This window comes from Eulemur rufifrons, chromosome 12, assembly GCF_041146395.1.
Source record: "Eulemur rufifrons isolate Redbay chromosome 12, OSU_ERuf_1, whole genome shotgun sequence".
NCBI classification, from domain to species: domain Eukaryota; kingdom Metazoa; phylum Chordata; class Mammalia; order Primates; family Lemuridae; genus Eulemur; species Eulemur rufifrons.
In genome coordinates, this window is record NC_090994.1 from 23471302 (window position 1) to 23489378 (window position 18077).

Consider the following 18077-nt stretch of genomic DNA (forward strand, 5'->3'; position numbering starts at 1 on the left):
TATGGTGGTTCCTCAAAACACTAAAGATAGAATAACCTAATTTCAATTTTGCAAAAACTTTTTTTTGCTAGATGTTCCGAAGTTGTTTTTCTGTAGAATACTCATGCTCACATACCTTATGTGCAATATTTATGGACAAAATTAAGTATTGATTGCCTTTCCCACTTTGTAAAAGGAAACAAAATGAGATAATAAGGATAGCTTTTTAAAAATTAACTTTTCCATACTTCTTTCTAAACATTGTTATTGTCCACCAGGGAAATATTTGTTTGACTTCCAAACTACAAATAATAGAAAAAAAATTAACCTCAAAATAGCTAAGTCTGTTTTACTAAAAAGTATTTATTTTTTAACAATGTGTTTTTTGTTGTGATGTATGTTTTATACCATATTTATTCTACAGTTTCTATCCACCTTAAGACAGCATATGTTCAGCCTTCAGGGTCTTTCTCCACTCTGGAGACTAACCCAGTCCATTCTCTCTGGAAAGTATTTTCACTTTGTGTAGCTTCCTTCTTTATTTTCATTCTTTCTTTTATGTGATAAACTGTATAAAATCGCTCTGTCTTTGTGATCACTTTGTCATTGGCTTGACTTAGTACCAGTACTCACTCTTGACACTGGGAAGCTGGTGACCAGGGTACATTCAGATGAACCTAATACTATCACAAAAATAAATGGAAGATTTGAATAGTCCTCTATTTGTTAACGAAACTAAATCTGTAATTTAAAATCTTCCCTCCCAGAAATCTCTAGTCCCAAAGTGCTTCATTGGTGATTTTGGCTAAACAGTTAGTTGAAGTTCTAAACAATTTTACACAAACTCTTTCAGAAAAGGAAAATGAGAGCATCTTTTTCTAATTCATTTTATCAATCCTCATACCACACTCTGAAAAAGGGCTAATCTTTGCTCCTAAGACTAGAACTCAAGCTCTCTGCGTCCTTCAGAAGCTGCCTCTCTGTCTTCTGGGCTTGACCCTGTGGGCCACCCAGCCAAGGGCCAAGGGAAAGGTGAGGGATAGAGGGAGAGGCCTGAATGGGAAGGTATAATCCCTGAAGCAAACACAGTGTCCCCGCAGAAGCCCAGGCTGTGGTCAGGAGGAAGATGAGAAGGGCAAACATCTGAATTTGCGAAACTACCTGCAGCCAGCCAAGCCCGTTGAGCAGGAACAGGAGGAGGAACACGGCCCACTGTCCACAGCTGGTCCTGAGTAAGGCTCAGCAAGGACCTGACGCATCTGGGGCCCCAAGCAGTCAATCAGAAGGGGGTGTCACGGGGGAAGGGGCGAGAGCAAGAGTGGGAAGAGCTCAGGGAGTCCAGTGGGGATGGAGATTCCTGAGTTTGGATGTTTTCTGTTAAGGGCCTTGAAGTGGCAGAACTGTAGCCCCAGGGGCTGAATTCTGAGGGAGAGAGGGCAGAGAGAAAAACAGACACGCAGGCACATAAACTGGTCTTCACTTGGTTTATTGTTTCCTTCAGCTGTGACCACAGGAGGAAAAGCAGAATTTTCATTTCTCAGTGTCCACTGCCTTCCGAGGGAATTACTAGTCACTGCGGAAGAAAACAAAAGCACACACGCTCAAGGTACTGATAGCAACTTCTCTTCCACTGCAATGCATACAAATAGTTGGGGTACTGCCACGTGAAAAATTCATTTTGCAAAAAAAGTAATTCTTGAAAGAATGGTAAAGTTTGCTTATAAAATTATTTGGCCATGAGTAACTTACATACTTCATGATTCTCTATGATTTTTGAGGAACCAAAATATTTAATCAGAAGCACTTGCAAATGAGAAAATTTAGCATTTTTTCACATTTAATGAAATATTTATGAATATAACAATATCTTTATTTTTTTAGGAATTAAAATCCATATTAACTTCACTTTTTTCCTTACCTTGGAGCCAATTATTTTTGGTTTTTCATGTTGTAAAAATTGTTTTGGGCTCTTGAAAACTCATGGCTTTGAAGCATTGTGCTACAATGCCTAATGGATAAAATGGCCCTGATTATGAATTTGCCTTAAAACTGACACACAGGTCTTATGTCTTTTTAGTTGCAACTCTTTCATTCCATTCTATCAACAAGAATATGTTCTCAACAAATTTAAGAGAACTTTACTAAACAGAAGAAAAAAAACAGCCTAAGTTGTTCAAATACTCAATAACAAGGTTAAGTAAAGATTGGTAGGTTATTTATTGGTGTAATACTTTAGCAATTCATCTACCCAATCAATGCTTAGGAATTAATTATGGATTATGAATTTTATTTTGATTTCAAAAACATATTTAAGAGACACCTCCTAATGTACTTACCTACTACTATGTGTTTGGATGCTTTCCTGTGATTTGGATCTAAATATATAAGGAAATAATATTATTAGGTTGATATAATACAATGTTTCAAAGTTATGTTATATTTATTTTTGTAGAAAAAAAATTTTTTTTTTTTTTGAGACAGAGTCTCACTCTGTTGCCCGGGCTAGAGTGCCGTGGCATCAGCCTAGCTCACAGCAACCTCAAACTCCTGGGCTCAAGTGATCCTACTGCCTCAGCCTCCCGAACACCTGGGACTACAGGCATGTGCCACCATGCCCAGCTAATTTATTCTATATATTTTTAGTTGTCTAGCTAATTTCTTCTATTTTTTTTGTTTTCTTTTTAGTAGAGACGGGGTCTCGCTCTTGCTAAGAGCTGGTCTTGAACTCCTGAGCTCAAACAATCCTCCCGCCTTGGCCTCCCAGAGTGCTAGGATTACAGGCGTGAGCCACCGCACCAGCCTATTTTTGTGGAAAGTTTTACCTCTTTCCTTTCAAAGTTGTACTAAAAAATATTTGCCAAATTTCTATTTTTACACCAATTATTATGAAAATTCCAAATCAAAATTTATAGGCCTCTTTTTCATTCTTTATATCCACAGATTCCTTAACCCCCAAGTAAAAGAAAGGGAGAAGGAAAAAAATGAATTGAAGACAAATTAATCAAGATTAATTCACAGATAAGACAATACGGTTAGTGAGATTAGTGAGAGAATTCAGTGATAATAGTGACATAATTTTACCCCTCCCATCCTTTCCCTACCCCTGCTATTTTATACCTTCAAAACTTATAGTTGATTTTTCCTGCTACTCTGGCCATAAAACATTGGTACTTAATATAATTAGTTCTCCCCAAAACCAATAAAAGGATTTGTATATACGGACTGTGAGTCTACTGACATGTGCACCCATTAGATTTCTGGCTTTTAAACATATTCTTGTCTTTTTGTGTTTACCCAAGGAGTTGGCTCTATAAACATCTTCCACTGGCTTTCCAACAAAAAAATAATAACAATAAAAAGAACAGAAATACAAGAAAATACACTAAGTGTTATAACAGTAAGGCACCTCAAGTATGTATGCTTAGCCTATTAAATTTAAATGAAAGAATAATCAAAGAATGCCTTTCTGGTGTATGCCAAACACAAGGCTAGACTTAGGGGTTAAAACTGCAAATTATAGTCTTCAAATGGTCCTCCGGATGATGCCCTTGTCTCTCCCTCAATCTAGTTGAATACCACTTCTAGAAGAGGATGCTTATGTGAGTGGAATAGTCTTTGAGGAGAGACAATTTGAGGGGACAATTGGAGTAGTTACAATACTAATTAGATGTGCATATGTGAAGTTCGAGAGTAATCACTCATTCATTAAATGAGTATTTATTGAGCATTTACTCTGCAAGGTGCTGACTATAAATAAGTGAGCAAACTAAACATGGTCATTACCCTCAAGTGATTTCAAAGTACAAAAGGCGGGTAATGCTTCTAGGTGAGCAAAAGATTGGGAGAATTGCAGTGTTTGAACATTCTATCACAACTCCCTTGGTGACAGTGAAAGTGGAAACAACAAAGAAAATCATATATTTTTTCTCATACTTAGCTTGGAGAAAGTAACTAATGTCTCTAAAAGGGTGACTATGTTAGGAGACATTCAAGAACAATGTCTTCTTCTGGAATACCTGCTGAAGGACCTGGCTGAGCCTCTTTTACAGTTAGCTTTTCTTAATAAATAGGAGTACACTCTAAAATAATGATAGAAAGTATAGCATAGTGAACACATACACCAGAAACATAGTTATTATTCTCATGGATTATGTACTATACAGAATTGTAGAGCTATATTTTTATACGAATGGCAGCACAGTAGTTTTGTTTACACCAGCATCACTGCAAACAGGTGAGCAATGCATTGCTCTATGATATTATGATGGCTACATCAGAAGGTGATAAGAATTTTCCAGCTCCATTATGATTTTATGGGACCACCATCGTATATGTGGTCTGTCACTGACCGAACTGTTTTGCAGCACATGACTGTGTAACCCAAGTTGGGTAACTTCTAGGCACTCTCTAATCATTTTCTTTACTAATTATATATATCATATCTCCTATTAGACTCAGCTATTTTATTCATTGTTTCTTCAGTAGTAGACATCCAATAAACATTTAGTAAATGAAGAAAAGACTAATTTGTTAGAAAGTAAATTACTGTATGTTAGTAGTCTGGTTTTCAGGGCATTGTTTTCCCAATTGATGTTGTTCAAAGAATATTTAGAACAAATTGTGAATTATCAATTAATTCTTACTTTTCAACATGTATCTTACAAATATCCCTAACCCACTCACCTACTGGCATATGTGAGAGTGCTGCCTTCTGATCTGGGTCTAAAAAAAATGAAAATCATGTCTCAAGTAAGTACTAAGAAAGCTTGCTGACTACATCGGTAAAAGTCAGGCCATTTTATAAGCAGTATTATCTCTTTTACAAGAGGTTACTATATGAAGTGATGGATGTTTTAATTATCTTGATTGTGGTCACCATGTTACAATGTATACATACATCAACTCATCCTGTTGTGTACCTTAAATATAAACACTTTTTGTCAATCATACCTCAATGAAGCTAGGGGAAAAAGATAACTGAACCTAGAATGAAAAAGTAGGTTTCCAAAAGGAATGGTGATACTACACACACACACGCACACACACACACACACACGCACACACACGAGTGTATGCAAGGAGGTAACTTAAAAGCCAAATGGCAAACAGACTGAAGAAGGAAGGTTAGAGCTAGATGGCTAAGATCCCTGTGTTATTTAGAGAGAGACTATATGTAACGATTAAATCTAGACATTACATAACATTAACTATAAATACTAAAATTTAAAGAAAATCACCAAAACAATAAAAACAGAATATAAAAATGTCCAAATAGTTGAAGAGAAAAAAAGAGAGAACAGCACAATTAGTAAAATGGATTTTAAGAAAGGAAAAAAAAATCATGGTAAATAGGAAAAAAAAATAAGATGGCAAATTTCAGTCTAAAAATATGTCATAACATATGAGACATAGAAGCATAACCAACCCCACTACTTCATGCCACATAAAGGCTGTTTATAAGACACCAATTAAAAGCAAAGACAGACTGAGAAAAAGGGGATGAAAATGATGTACCAGGTAAATGTCATTTTTGAGGAGTATAACAATCTGAGACAGTGATAAACTGTATTTAAGATATACTTATTAATGATTAAAAGAAAATACACCAAGAAAATATAACTAAAATGAACATTATGTATTTAGTTATTGCCTCAAAATATATAAAGCAGAAATTTCAACACTCAGAGGGAAATCCACAATACAATGAAGACTTTAGTTTGCCTCTCACAGAAAATAAATTACCAGGCAAGAAGAAAAAACAGTAAGTAAAAAGATGATTTGAAACAACACAATTAAAAAGTTTGTGTTAAAAACAGTGGAGTATACATATCAAGTATATATTTTTATAAGAATTTATTTTTCTTCTGGTTCCAACATTTAACAGTCTAAATCAAACAGACAAGTGTCTTGCAATGAGCTAACAAAATTGGAAGATTATTTTGAAAACAATGAAAATAAATCATATAATTGGAAACTAAAGACCACAATTTATTCATGATTTAAACAAGAAATTATACTGGAATTTTCTAATTTTTTAACTGAATGTCAATTCTATTTAAAAACTGAAGAATATAGAGAAAATGACAAATAAAGGAAGGATTTTAACTTTAAAGGTATATGTTAGAAAGTAAGAAATACTGAAAATTAATAAATTATTAGACTCAAGAAAGCTAGAATTAAAATAGAACAGAGGTAAAGAGAGCAGAAAGTAGGAAAAAAAGCAAAACTTGATATAAAAAAACAAAGGAAATATAGAGATCTCAACAAAACCAAAAGTTACATTTTCAAATTACTAAAAAATAAAAACACATTTGAGAAGACTGCTCATGAAAAAGAACAATAAAAAAGGAAAAAATGAAAAAAAAAATAAACTAGAATTAGGAAAGGAAATGCATCTACAGAGAAAGTATAGATATTTAAAATTATATAAAAGCCAATACTAGATATGGCACATGGATGCTGCTACATGTAGTATAAATACGTAGGATACAGCAAACTTTCAATACAGACATTCTCTGCATGGAGGAAGGGGTATCATGCTAGAAGGAATTGCAGATGCAAATGTAATGGTTTATTTCACAAAAGAAACAAGAAAACTATTAACAGTTTATTTTTAGTGATGGGCAAAGGTGGATGTTTGTCACCTTGTTCTCTGTCTTAGTGTTTGAATTATTTCTTTAAAAATAAAAATGTTGTAGGCTAAATTATAAATTTGCTTTCTGAAAACTTTAACCGGAGAATATTTTTTAAATTATTCCTTAAATGAGGCAGCAATGTGAATTGAAATATTTCATCTGTGGTAGGGCACAGAAAACTGCATTTTTAATAAATATTTCTAGTACCTCTTTTATAGGTGACAGAGATCATCCTTTGATAACCTCTAGGGTATTTGAAAGCAATAGATATGGACATTTGAGTCCTTCCTCTCTCAGTTAGCAGTACAACGACTTTGAAAGATTATTTAAACTACATTTCCAAATCTTTGCATCTTTTAAATGGGGATATTCACAACCATCTCACAAAATTAAATGACATATAGATGTAATACTCAAAATCCCGGCAAAATGTAAAGTATTGTAGCTGCTCCTGATATGGCCTTACACATGACTAGATTCAAACCGTACTAAAGTTTAACTTCAGAACACAAATTCAATTTACTTGCTGCTTAGGGATTCCTCTTCCGTGGTGAACCTCTTTTTCAAACGATTCCATGCCAAAGCTACCATGGTTGTTACAATGAGAACAGGAAGAAAAATGTAGAAACCTAGAAGCCAGGTTTTTTTAGTTTTCCTTGAAGCTCTTTCCATGATTGAACCTAAAAATAACAATATGTTAAAAATCAAAAAATTAAACTTTCTACTTTTATTTTCAAGTTGTAACAAATTCATTAAAATGTTCTTAATTTTTATTACTATTCAAGGAACATAGAAAATAATTATGAAGACATAATCCTTGGGACTATCTCTATAAAATTTCATTCTAAAAGCTTGGAAATCAAGTTCTAAAAAGTTCAAAAGTATTCTGTATTTCATAGCAACTATAGAAAATTCTAACACTGCAAGTGGGGGCAAAAAAGTTCAATGATACATAATGTGGAATTGTGTAAGTGCAAGGTTATCCAAATTTGCATTGTCACAAGTTGTATTATCAAAGGATTTCACTGTATTTGTGTATATCCTATATTTCTTTAGTAGATTGTAGGCTTTGACATTAAGGATCTATGTTTATCATTGCGGTGCTACTAAAAGGACACTGGCATAAAAATCAGGAGACTTGATTCCTAATCCTAATTCTACCACTTGTTAGCACTGGGCATATAGACCTAAACATATTCTCTAAGACTCCATGAGGAGGACTGTTTTTTTTTTTTTTCTTTTTTTGCTCACTGCATCTTAGAAACTACACCATCAACTGGCATATATTGAGTTCAATAAATATTTGCTAACTCAATGAATGAATGAACCAATGAATGACAGAAACTAAAGTCATGGTGAACAAACACAACATTGTGCCAGCATCCCTTCTGTCATGTCCTAAGCAGCAATTTAATAGATTTTTATTATTTAATCTACAAACTCTTTCAGAGTAAAATCTTGTCTTCTATTTCGTTTCTTCCATAACAGAAAAATAGTAACAGTACTAGACACAAAGTAAATGTTATTTGTTTAGACTGAAATCACAGGATCAATCACAAAAGTGGGGAGAGGTTGACAACTATTCTAAAAGAAAATGTCAATGGTATTAGTAAAGAGAAATTAAATATTCTGTTTCAATCATGGTATTTTAATATTAGAAAAGAGAGCAAAATTAAGAAAGCATATTTGGTTTCCATTTTTTGAGAGAATTCTGTTTACCTTTTCATTACATATATTACTCTCTTTTTAAGTGGCAAAAATCTAACTTTTTTAGTGAAGATAAATAATTAGAGAAGTTTATTAAATGAATTTCTAAAGAGATAGATACTTGCCCTGTCCCTCAGGAACTAGAGGAGATCCCCTGGCACGTAATTGACAATTTGGAGGCAAGTAGCCGTCAGTACAATTGCATTGCTTCTGGGAATTGCACACCTAGGGTCATTTAAAAAAAATAAATGATTATTTTAAAATACCTTCTCAGAGAAAGTAAAATTATGAGATGGATCACCAGGCTTACTTTTGTATAGTATCCTGGTATAATTTTGATAATTTAGAGAGATAACCCCACATATAAAATGCTCGGTTTCTTAGATTAAAATACACCCAAAACCCAGCAAGAACAAAAGGAGCTATAAAGTGAGGATCACGATATTTGCATCAAGAAAATTTAACACCTTCAAATGTGTACCTGAAAATATAATGTATAATTTCAAAAATGCATACTTAAATTCTAATAAACATGTGACCCCCCGCCCCCACCGGTGTTCTGGAGCCATCTAGTACCAGCTCCCAGAGCTGAACTGTGTGCATCTCTTTCCACCTCCACATTCAGTGACTTCATGTTGGTAGCTTGAAGTATGTGCTCTACTAATGAGGCTTTTACCCTCCCCAGGCTAGCTGCTAAACATTTACTAGCTTAATAATGGCCTTAACCGGGATGAGTTTTGTTTTGTTTGCTTTTGTTTTGTCGATGGAAAACCCAACCTGTAAAACATTTCAAAGAGGTTTATCTCCACCAATGTGAGTGGCCACAGCCTGATGGAAACACAGACCCAAAAGCTTTGAATAAGTGACTCCAAGGCAGTGAGAATGTAAACTGGTTTATACATTTCAGGGAAGCAGAAGTTACAGGCAGAGTCATAAACCAATACCTGGAGGTTACACATTGATTTGGCCTAAAAAGGTGGGATATCTTGAAGCAGGTCATAGGTGGATGCAGAGATTCTCAATTTGTAATTTGTGGAAAAAGTAAGGCTTTGTCTAAAAACTTGAAGCTAGCAGAAAGGAATGTTTCAGTTAAGATAAGGAAATCTGGTAATCATCATGTGATGGTATGTGAGAGCCAGATTATGGGAGCAAGCCACAATATATTGGGTCAAAGTGACATGTTGAGCAAAACTGATGGTCTACAGATGTGACTTAACCATTGCCTGGCATGGCTCTAGGTCTTGTTCATAATTTGGTATCTTACTGCCAAAAAGAGTCTGCTCTGTCAGTTTTATGATCTCTGTTTCAACATTTATGCTGGTCAGTTGTTGTTTATAAACTGCAAAATGGAGGGGGTATAATGAGGTGTGTTTCACCTCTTGTCCTGTTGTGGCAAGGTTCTCAGTTTTAAGATTTCTCTGGGGTCCCCTTAGACAAGAGGGGGTCTGTTCAGTCATTTTCAGGAGCTTAGGATTTTATTTTTAATTTAAAGTTTTATTTTTAAGCAAAAGATTTTGTATTCCAAGAGAGCATCAGATACATAGATATGGCATGACACCAGGAACTGATGGTATGGTATTTTTTTTCTGTGTTGACGAAAAAAAAAGTCACCAGTCTAGAGTTTGGAATCTTGTGAAATTATCTTTCAATAATGAGAAAGAAATAAATACTTCCTCGGGCAAACAAAAATTTAGAGCATTTATCAACCAATAGACCTGCTTTTCAAAGACATATTAAAAGAAGTTTTTCAGAGAAAATGAAAATTACATAGGTCAGAAAATCTGATTTATATAAAGAAAAGAAAAGCCTTAGGGAAAGAATAAAGTTAAACTAAAAACTGTTTCTTTTTTATTCTTAATTGATCTAAAAGATAATACTTTGTTCTGATAGTTTTACTACCGAATTCTACCAAGCATTTAAGAAAGAAATCATAACAACTTTCTACAATTTATTTCAGAACACAGAAGTAGCAGAATGTTTCCTAATTCATTCTATCAAGCCAGCATTACTCTAACACCAAAATCAAAGAAATATATTATAAGAAATAGATACTACAGACTATATCTCTCATGAACATAAATGCAACTGCCCACAAAAATACTAGCAAATCGAATTCAACAACATATAAAAGGAATTATGCATCACTACCAAGTGAGATTTATCCCCAGTATGCAAGAATGATTCAACATTATAGATGCAGAAAAAGCATTTGACAAAATTCAACACCATTTTATGATAAGAATGCTTAACAAAATAGGCATAGACAGGTCTTACCTAAAAATGATACAAGCCATATATGACAAACCCATAGCCAACATCATACTGAATGGGGAAAAACTGAAAACATTTCCACTTAGAACTGGAACCAGACAAGGTTGCCCTCTATCACCACTTCTATTCAACATAGTACTAGAAATCCTAGCCAGAGCAATCAGACAAGAGAAGGAAATCCACGGCATCGAAATGGGAGCAGAAGAGGTCAAACTATCTCTCTTTGATGATGATATGATCTTATATCTAGAAAACATCAAAGATTCTGCCATGAGACTACTGTTATTGATAAACAAATTCAGCAAAGTCTCAGGATACAAAATCAATGCACAGAAATCAGTAGCATTCTTATATGCCCACAACAGTCAAACTGAGAACAAAATCAAGGACTCAATACCCTTCACAATAGCAACAAGAAAATAAAGTATCTAGGAATATATTTAACTAAGGAGGTACAAGACCTCTACAGGGAGACCTATGAAACACTGAGGAAGGAAATAGCAGCGGACGTAAACAGGTGGAAAACCATACTATGCTCATGGGTCGGCAGAATCAACATTGGTAAAATGTCTGTATTACTCAAAGTGATCTACAGAGTCCTGGAATCCCTATTAAAATACCAACATCAGTTTTCACAGATCTATAAAAAATAATTCTATGTTTCATATGGAACCAAAAAGACTCCATATAGCAAAAGCAATCTTAAGCAAAAAGAATAAATTGGGAGGCATCGATTTGCCAGACTTCAAGCTATACTACAAGGCTATAGTAACTAAAACAGATTGGTACTGGCACAAGAATAGAGGCATAGACAAATGGAACAGAACTGTGAACCCAGATATAAAACCATCCTCATATAGCCATCTAATCCTTGACAAAGAAGACAAAAACATACACTGGGGAAAATAATCCTTATTGAATAAATGGTTCTGGGAAAACTGGATAGCCACATGTGGAAGACTGAAACAGTATCCGCACCTTTCAACTCTCACAAAAAACAACTCATGGTGGGTAACAGACTTAAACCTAAGGCGTGAAACTATAAGAATTCTAGAAGAAAATGTTGGAAAAACTCTTATAGACATTGACCTAGGCAAAGACTTTATGAAGACGATCCCAAAGGCAATCACAGCAACAACAAAAATAAATAAATGGGACCTGATCAAATTAAAAAGCTTCTGAACATCAAAAGAAACTATAATGAGAGCAAAGAGACAAACTACAGAATGGCAGAAATTATTCACATGTTACAAATCTGATAAAGGGCTGATAACTAGAATCTATATAGAACTCAGGAAAATCAGCAAGAAAAAAATCAAACAACCCTGTCAAAAAGTGGGCAAAGGACATGAACAGAAACTTTTCAAAAGATGGTAGACTAATGGCTAACAAACATATGAAAAAATGGTCAACATCTCTAATCATCAGGTAAATACAAATGAAAACCACAGTGAGGTATCACTTATCTCCAGTGAGAATGGTCTTTATCAAAAAGTCCCCAAACAATACATGTTGGCGTGGATGCGGAGAGATAGGAACACTCATACCCTGCTGGTGGGACTGCAAACTAGTACAACCTCTGTGGAAAGCAATATGGTGATACCTCAAAGAGCTACAAGTAGATCTACCATTTGATCCAGAAATTGCATTACTGGGCATCTACCCAAAGAACAAAAGACATTCTATGAAAAAGACGTCTGCACTCGAATGTTTATAGCAGCACAATTCACAATTGCAAAGATGTGGAAACAACCCCAAGTGCCCATCAATACATGAGTGGATTAATAAAATGTGGTATATGTATACCATTGAGTTTTATTCAGCCACAAAAAAAAACAATGATGATACAGCACCTCTTGTATTATCCTGGATAGAGCTGGAGCCCATTCTACTAAATGAAGTATCCCAAGAATGGAAAAACAAGCACCATATGTACTCGCCATCAAATTGGTTTTAACTGAGCAACACTTATGTGCACATATAGTAATAACATTCATTGGGTGTCGGGCAGATGGGAGGCAGGTGGATGGGGATGGGTAAATGCACACCTAATGGGTGCGGTGTGCACCGTCTGGGGGATGGACATGCTTGAAGCTCTGACTCAGGTGGGGCAAGGGGAATATATGTAACCTAAACATTTGTACTCCCATAATATGCTCAAATAAAAAAATAAAAAACAGATATTCAGAAAAAAAAACATTATAAAATCAGTTGATGTAATTCTTCACACATCAACAGACTAAAGAAGAAAAAAAAACACATTTATGATATCAATAAATACAGAAGAACCATTCAACAAATAAAATCCAACTTGCATTCATCATTTTAAAAATATCAGCAAACTAGGAATAGAGGGAATCTTTTTCAAGTAGATAATGAATATCTAAGAAAAAGCCTATAGCTGACATAATACTTAATGATGAGAAATTAGATACTTTCCCACTAAAATCAGAAACAATGCAAGGATGTTCCTTCTCTCACCACTCCTACTTCAACATCAAACTGGAAGTTCTGGCTAATACAGTAAGACCACAAAAGAAAATAAAGATATACTAAATTGGAGGAAAACATAAAACTGTCATTGTTTGCATAAATAATCACCTATGTAGAAAATACAAAAAGAATTGAAGAAAAAAGAAACTCTTGGAACTAAAAAATGATTACAGCAAGACTGCAAGATACAAGGTTAAACGTATAAGAGCCAATCATTTTCCTACTGGAATAGCAATGAACAAACGACATTTTAAATTTAAAACATACTATCATTTATATTAGTACCCCCCAAAATGAAGTAATTAGCTATAAATCTAAAAAAATATGCATAATATCTACATGAGAAAAACTATAAAACACTGATGAAAGAATTAATAAAAAAGAACTAAGTGACTGAGGAGATATTACATGTTAATGGATAGAAAAACTCATTGTTGTCAAGATATCAATTCTTCTTAACTTCATCTATAGATTGAATGCAATTATACTCATAATCTCTGCAATTTATTTAGTGGAAATCAACAAACTGAATCTAAAGTTTATTTGAAGAAGCAAAAGGCCCAGAATAGCTAACTCAATATTGAAAGGAGAAGAATGAAGTCAGAAGATGAATACCACCCACCTCAACATACTACAAATCTATGGTATTCAAGACAGTATGTTATTGAAGAAAGAATAATCTAAAAGGTAACTGAAACAGGATAGAAGGTCCAAAAATAGACATATGTAAATCCAGTCATCTGGTCTTTGATGAAGGAACAAAAGTGATATGGTAGTGAACAGAGAGTCTTTCAACAAGTGGTGCTGGAAAAACTGGACATCCACGTAGGAAAAAATAATCTAGACACAGACCTTACGACCTTCAAAAAGTAACTCAAAGTGGATCATAGACATAAATGTAAAATGCAAAACTAAAACACCTAGAAGATAACTTAGGAAAAACTTAGATGACCTCGGGTATGGCATCAACTTTTTAGGTAAAATATCACAGGCACAGTCCATGAAAGAAAGAATTGAGAAGCTGGACTTCATTAAATTAAAATTTTCTCTTGTGTGAAAAACACTGTCAAGAGAATAAAAAGATAAGCCACAGACTGGGAGAAAATATTTGCAACAGCCACATCAGATACAGGACTGTGACCCAAAATATTCAAATGACACTTAAAACTCAACAACAAGAAAACAAACAGCCTCATTTAAAAATGGGCAAAATACTTTAAAAGACCCCTCATCAAAAAATATATATAGATGGTCAATAAGTATGTGAACAGATGCTCCACATTATATTTCATCATGAAAATACAAATTAAAACAACAATTAGATACCACAACACACCTATTAGCATGGCCAAAATCCAAAACACTGACATCAAGTGTTGGTGTGGATGTGGAGCAACAGGGACTCGCCTTCACTGCTCATGGGAATGCAAAATGGTACAGCCATTTTGGAATACATTTAGGCAGTATTTGCAAAACTAAGCATACTCTTACCGTGTGATTCAGTAATAGCAACCCTTGGTATTTACCCACAGGAGTTGAAAATTTATGCCCACAGGAAAACCTGCATAAGGATGTTTATTCCAGCTTCATTTATATTACCAAACTTGGAAGCAACCAAGATGTTCTTCAATAGGTGAATGGATAAAAACTGTACATCCAGACAATGGAATATTATTTAACACTAAATAGAAATGAGCTATCAAGCAACAAAAAGACATGGAGAAACTTTAAATGTATATTACTAAGTGAAAGAAACCAATCCAAAAAGGCTATATACTGTATGATTCCAATAACATGACAATGTGGAAAAGAAAACACTATGGAGACAGTAAAATGATCACTGGTTGTCAGAGATTGGGGGTGAAAAGTACAGGATGAAAAGGCAGAATACAGAGGATTTTTTAAAACAGTTAAAATATGCTGTCTGATATTACAATGGTGGATACATATCCTTATTTATTTGTCAAAACCCATAAAATGTACAACAGCAAGAGTGAACTCTAAGGTAAACTATGGACTTTGGATGATAATGATGTGTCCATGTAGGTTTATCCACTGTAATAAATATACCACTCCTGTAGGGGATGGAGGAAGCTTACATGCATATCAGTAAGTGAAACAAGCCAATCTTAAAATCCTACATACCGTGTGATTCCAATAACATGACATTCTGAAAAAAGAAAAACCATGGAGACAGTAAAAAGATCAGTGGTTGCTAAGGATCAGGGGAGAAGGAAGGATGAATTGATGGAGCACAGGATTTTTAGGGCAGTGAAAATAATCTGTATGGTATTATAATGACAGATACGTGTCATTTTACATTTGTAAGGACCCACAGAATGTACAACACTAAGAGTGGACCCTAATATAAACTGTGGACTTTGGCTGATAATGGTGTATCCATGTGGGTCATCAGTTATAACAAATGTACCACTCTGGTGTATGATGTTAAGATTGAGGAAGGTTGTGTGGATGTGGGATGAGGGGGTGGATGGGAAATCTCTGTACTTTCTGCTGTAAGCTTCTGTGAACCTAAAGCTGCTCTAAAAAATAAGGCCTATTTTTTAAAATAGAGAGAAAACCATTAGTTTTCCATGACCCCATGTATTCACAGGCACAGGAGTTGTGGCATAATTTTCTTCCCTTTGTGAACAGGTTAATACATATATTGGAAAATTTGACACCTTCTGAAAAGTAACAGACTATAAAAATAATTTTTCTAAAACTAATTATGAATGCTGACTTTAGCAACTTAATTCAGCTCTAAAGTGAAACTAGATACAACAGGGTCTGGCATATAGTAGCAACTCAGTAAATGTTATAAATTAACGAATGATGCTAAAAAGTGTCCAAAATAGGTATGATTCAGGGAAACATGTGCTTACTTACTCCATGTCCAGAGCACTTTTGTGAACAAGCTTCTGATTCACTCTTAATAAACCTTGATTCTATACAAGAATGATCCCTACAAATCTAAAGAAAAACACATACAAAAGTGTTTCCAAGCCAAAGAGGTCCAGTATTCATAACATCACAATTAGTAATTATATAACATAAAATTATAACCATTTAATGCTATAAATTTCACTCTAAGTACTTTTTAGCTGCATTCCAGAAATTAGATAAGTTGTATTTTCATTTACATTTAGTTCAAACGTTTTAAAAATTTTCTTGAGAATTTTTCCTTGACCCATGTGTTATTTAGAAATGTGCTGTTTAATTTACAAGAATCTGGGAATTTTCCAGGTAACCTTAATATAAACTATGACCTTTGAGTGCCAGTGATGTGTCAATGTAAGTTCATCAATTCTAACAAATATACCATATTGGTGTGGGTTGTGCATAGTGGGAGGTTGCATGGGGTGGGGAGGGATGAGGAATATATTAGAACTTTGAATCTTCCACTCAATTTTTCTGTGAACCTAAAACTGTGCTAAAATATAAAATCTATTATTTTAAAAAATATATGTTTTTAAAAGTGATTCAGGCAGAGAAGTAAGGAATGTCAATGCAGAAAGATTGGCTATAACAAAAAAAAATAATTATAACAAAAGAACCACTTTTCATTACAATAACATGAAATATAACAAAACTATTCCTGAGCAAATAGTTAAAATAATACCATGTATTAATTGCACATATCAAAATTCTACATAGAAAAAATTTAATTAAATATAATCATGGCATATAATCAGTTTTCATAAAATATGAGCCATTATTAGAGTACCATAGTATTTAATAAATAAATGTAATGGAAATTTTTATTAAAATATATTAGAGATGTGTGTCATTCTATTATAGAATGTATTATATAAAAACTTCATATATAAATTTATTAACTTTCAAGTATAATAATCAGAGAACAAAGGATATATTCCCAACTCCATTATTTATAGCAATCTCAACTTCCCTAAGTTACAGTTTTGTTACAAGAGTACAATCATACTTTTTCTAAAAAAAATATTATTTTAGAATAAATAAATAGCATTTGAGTTTGTTTCTAGCTTAAAATGAGACAATGTATGGGAAAATTAATTCCTTTTCAACATGAAAGCACAGCACAACTCTCTCCAAAGAACTAGTCTCACAAAAGTTCTTCTAAATACAAACAGTTTTAAATTTTTAATTTGCTGAGTCTTCTCACTGGTCCTAGGCCATGAAGGTGTGTCTAACAACTCCTGTTGGAATGTACTATCTCTTGTTTGCCTGGCTTAGTTGAAATTGAGATAGAGTCCTACCACATAAGGACATTTACTTACAGAAACCATACTAAGAATATTTTATCATATATGATTTATTGTATCATTAAAAAATACCTGGCAAAATTTGTTTTCACACATTATCTCTGAGAAGGATTGTCCATGTTGTAAAAAGACACTACTCTTACTAAATTATGTATTGAATACTCTCAAACCATCTGTTGCCTGTGTTGCACTTCAGTTGCTTTGGCCCCATGGCCTAAATATATCTACTGAGCTCTAGACTAAATCTCCTTCATAGAGCATTTATGATTCCTGGGCATAAAAAGGAAATCAATATTAATGGGTCTACATACTTTACCTATAAGAAACTTCATTTAAACCACAAAACCACTAACAGTGGCTACTAATATATGTATTTCACATCTAAGGATACTAAAGCTTAACTATATTAAATAATTTGTTCAAGATAATCTATCAAGTAACTGGCAGAGTCAGAATTCAAATCTATGTGCACCTCTCTTCAAAGCCTATACCTTAAATTATTTTATATTTCCTCATGAGCAAAGATCTGGTCAGGAAATAAATGAAATTCTGAAGTACATTTATTTCCTTTATTTCTTCTCTAGATGTTGGTTAGTTTCAAAGAAAAATTATAGTGATAATAATCAATCATAACAGCTAAACTGTATTTAGCTCTTACTATGTGCTGGGCCTTGTGCTAAGCACTTAAACTTTTACCTCATTTAATCTTCACAATACCCTACAGAGTAAAGGTTACTATTACCCAACT

At 33.9% G+C, this 18077-nt stretch overlaps 1 protein-coding gene across 1 annotated transcript in view; it reads right to left on the bottom strand.

The window, feature by feature from the left end:
• Positions 1–919: 919 nt before the first annotated feature.
• LOC138393672 (disintegrin and metalloproteinase domain-containing protein 32-like) overlaps positions 920–18077 on the bottom strand; it is a 105739-nt gene continuing 88581 nt past the window's right edge. The window contains exons 17-21 of the mRNA XM_069485051.1: positions 15975–16058; positions 8447–8546; positions 7138–7294; positions 2316–2354; positions 920–1238 (exon numbers count right to left, since the gene is read on the bottom strand). Coding sequence (XP_069341152.1) covers positions 920–1238; positions 2316–2354; positions 7138–7294; positions 8447–8546; positions 15975–16058 — 699 coding nt within the window. The remainder of the gene's footprint in view (positions 1239–2315; positions 2355–7137; positions 7295–8446; positions 8547–15974; positions 16059–18077) is intronic.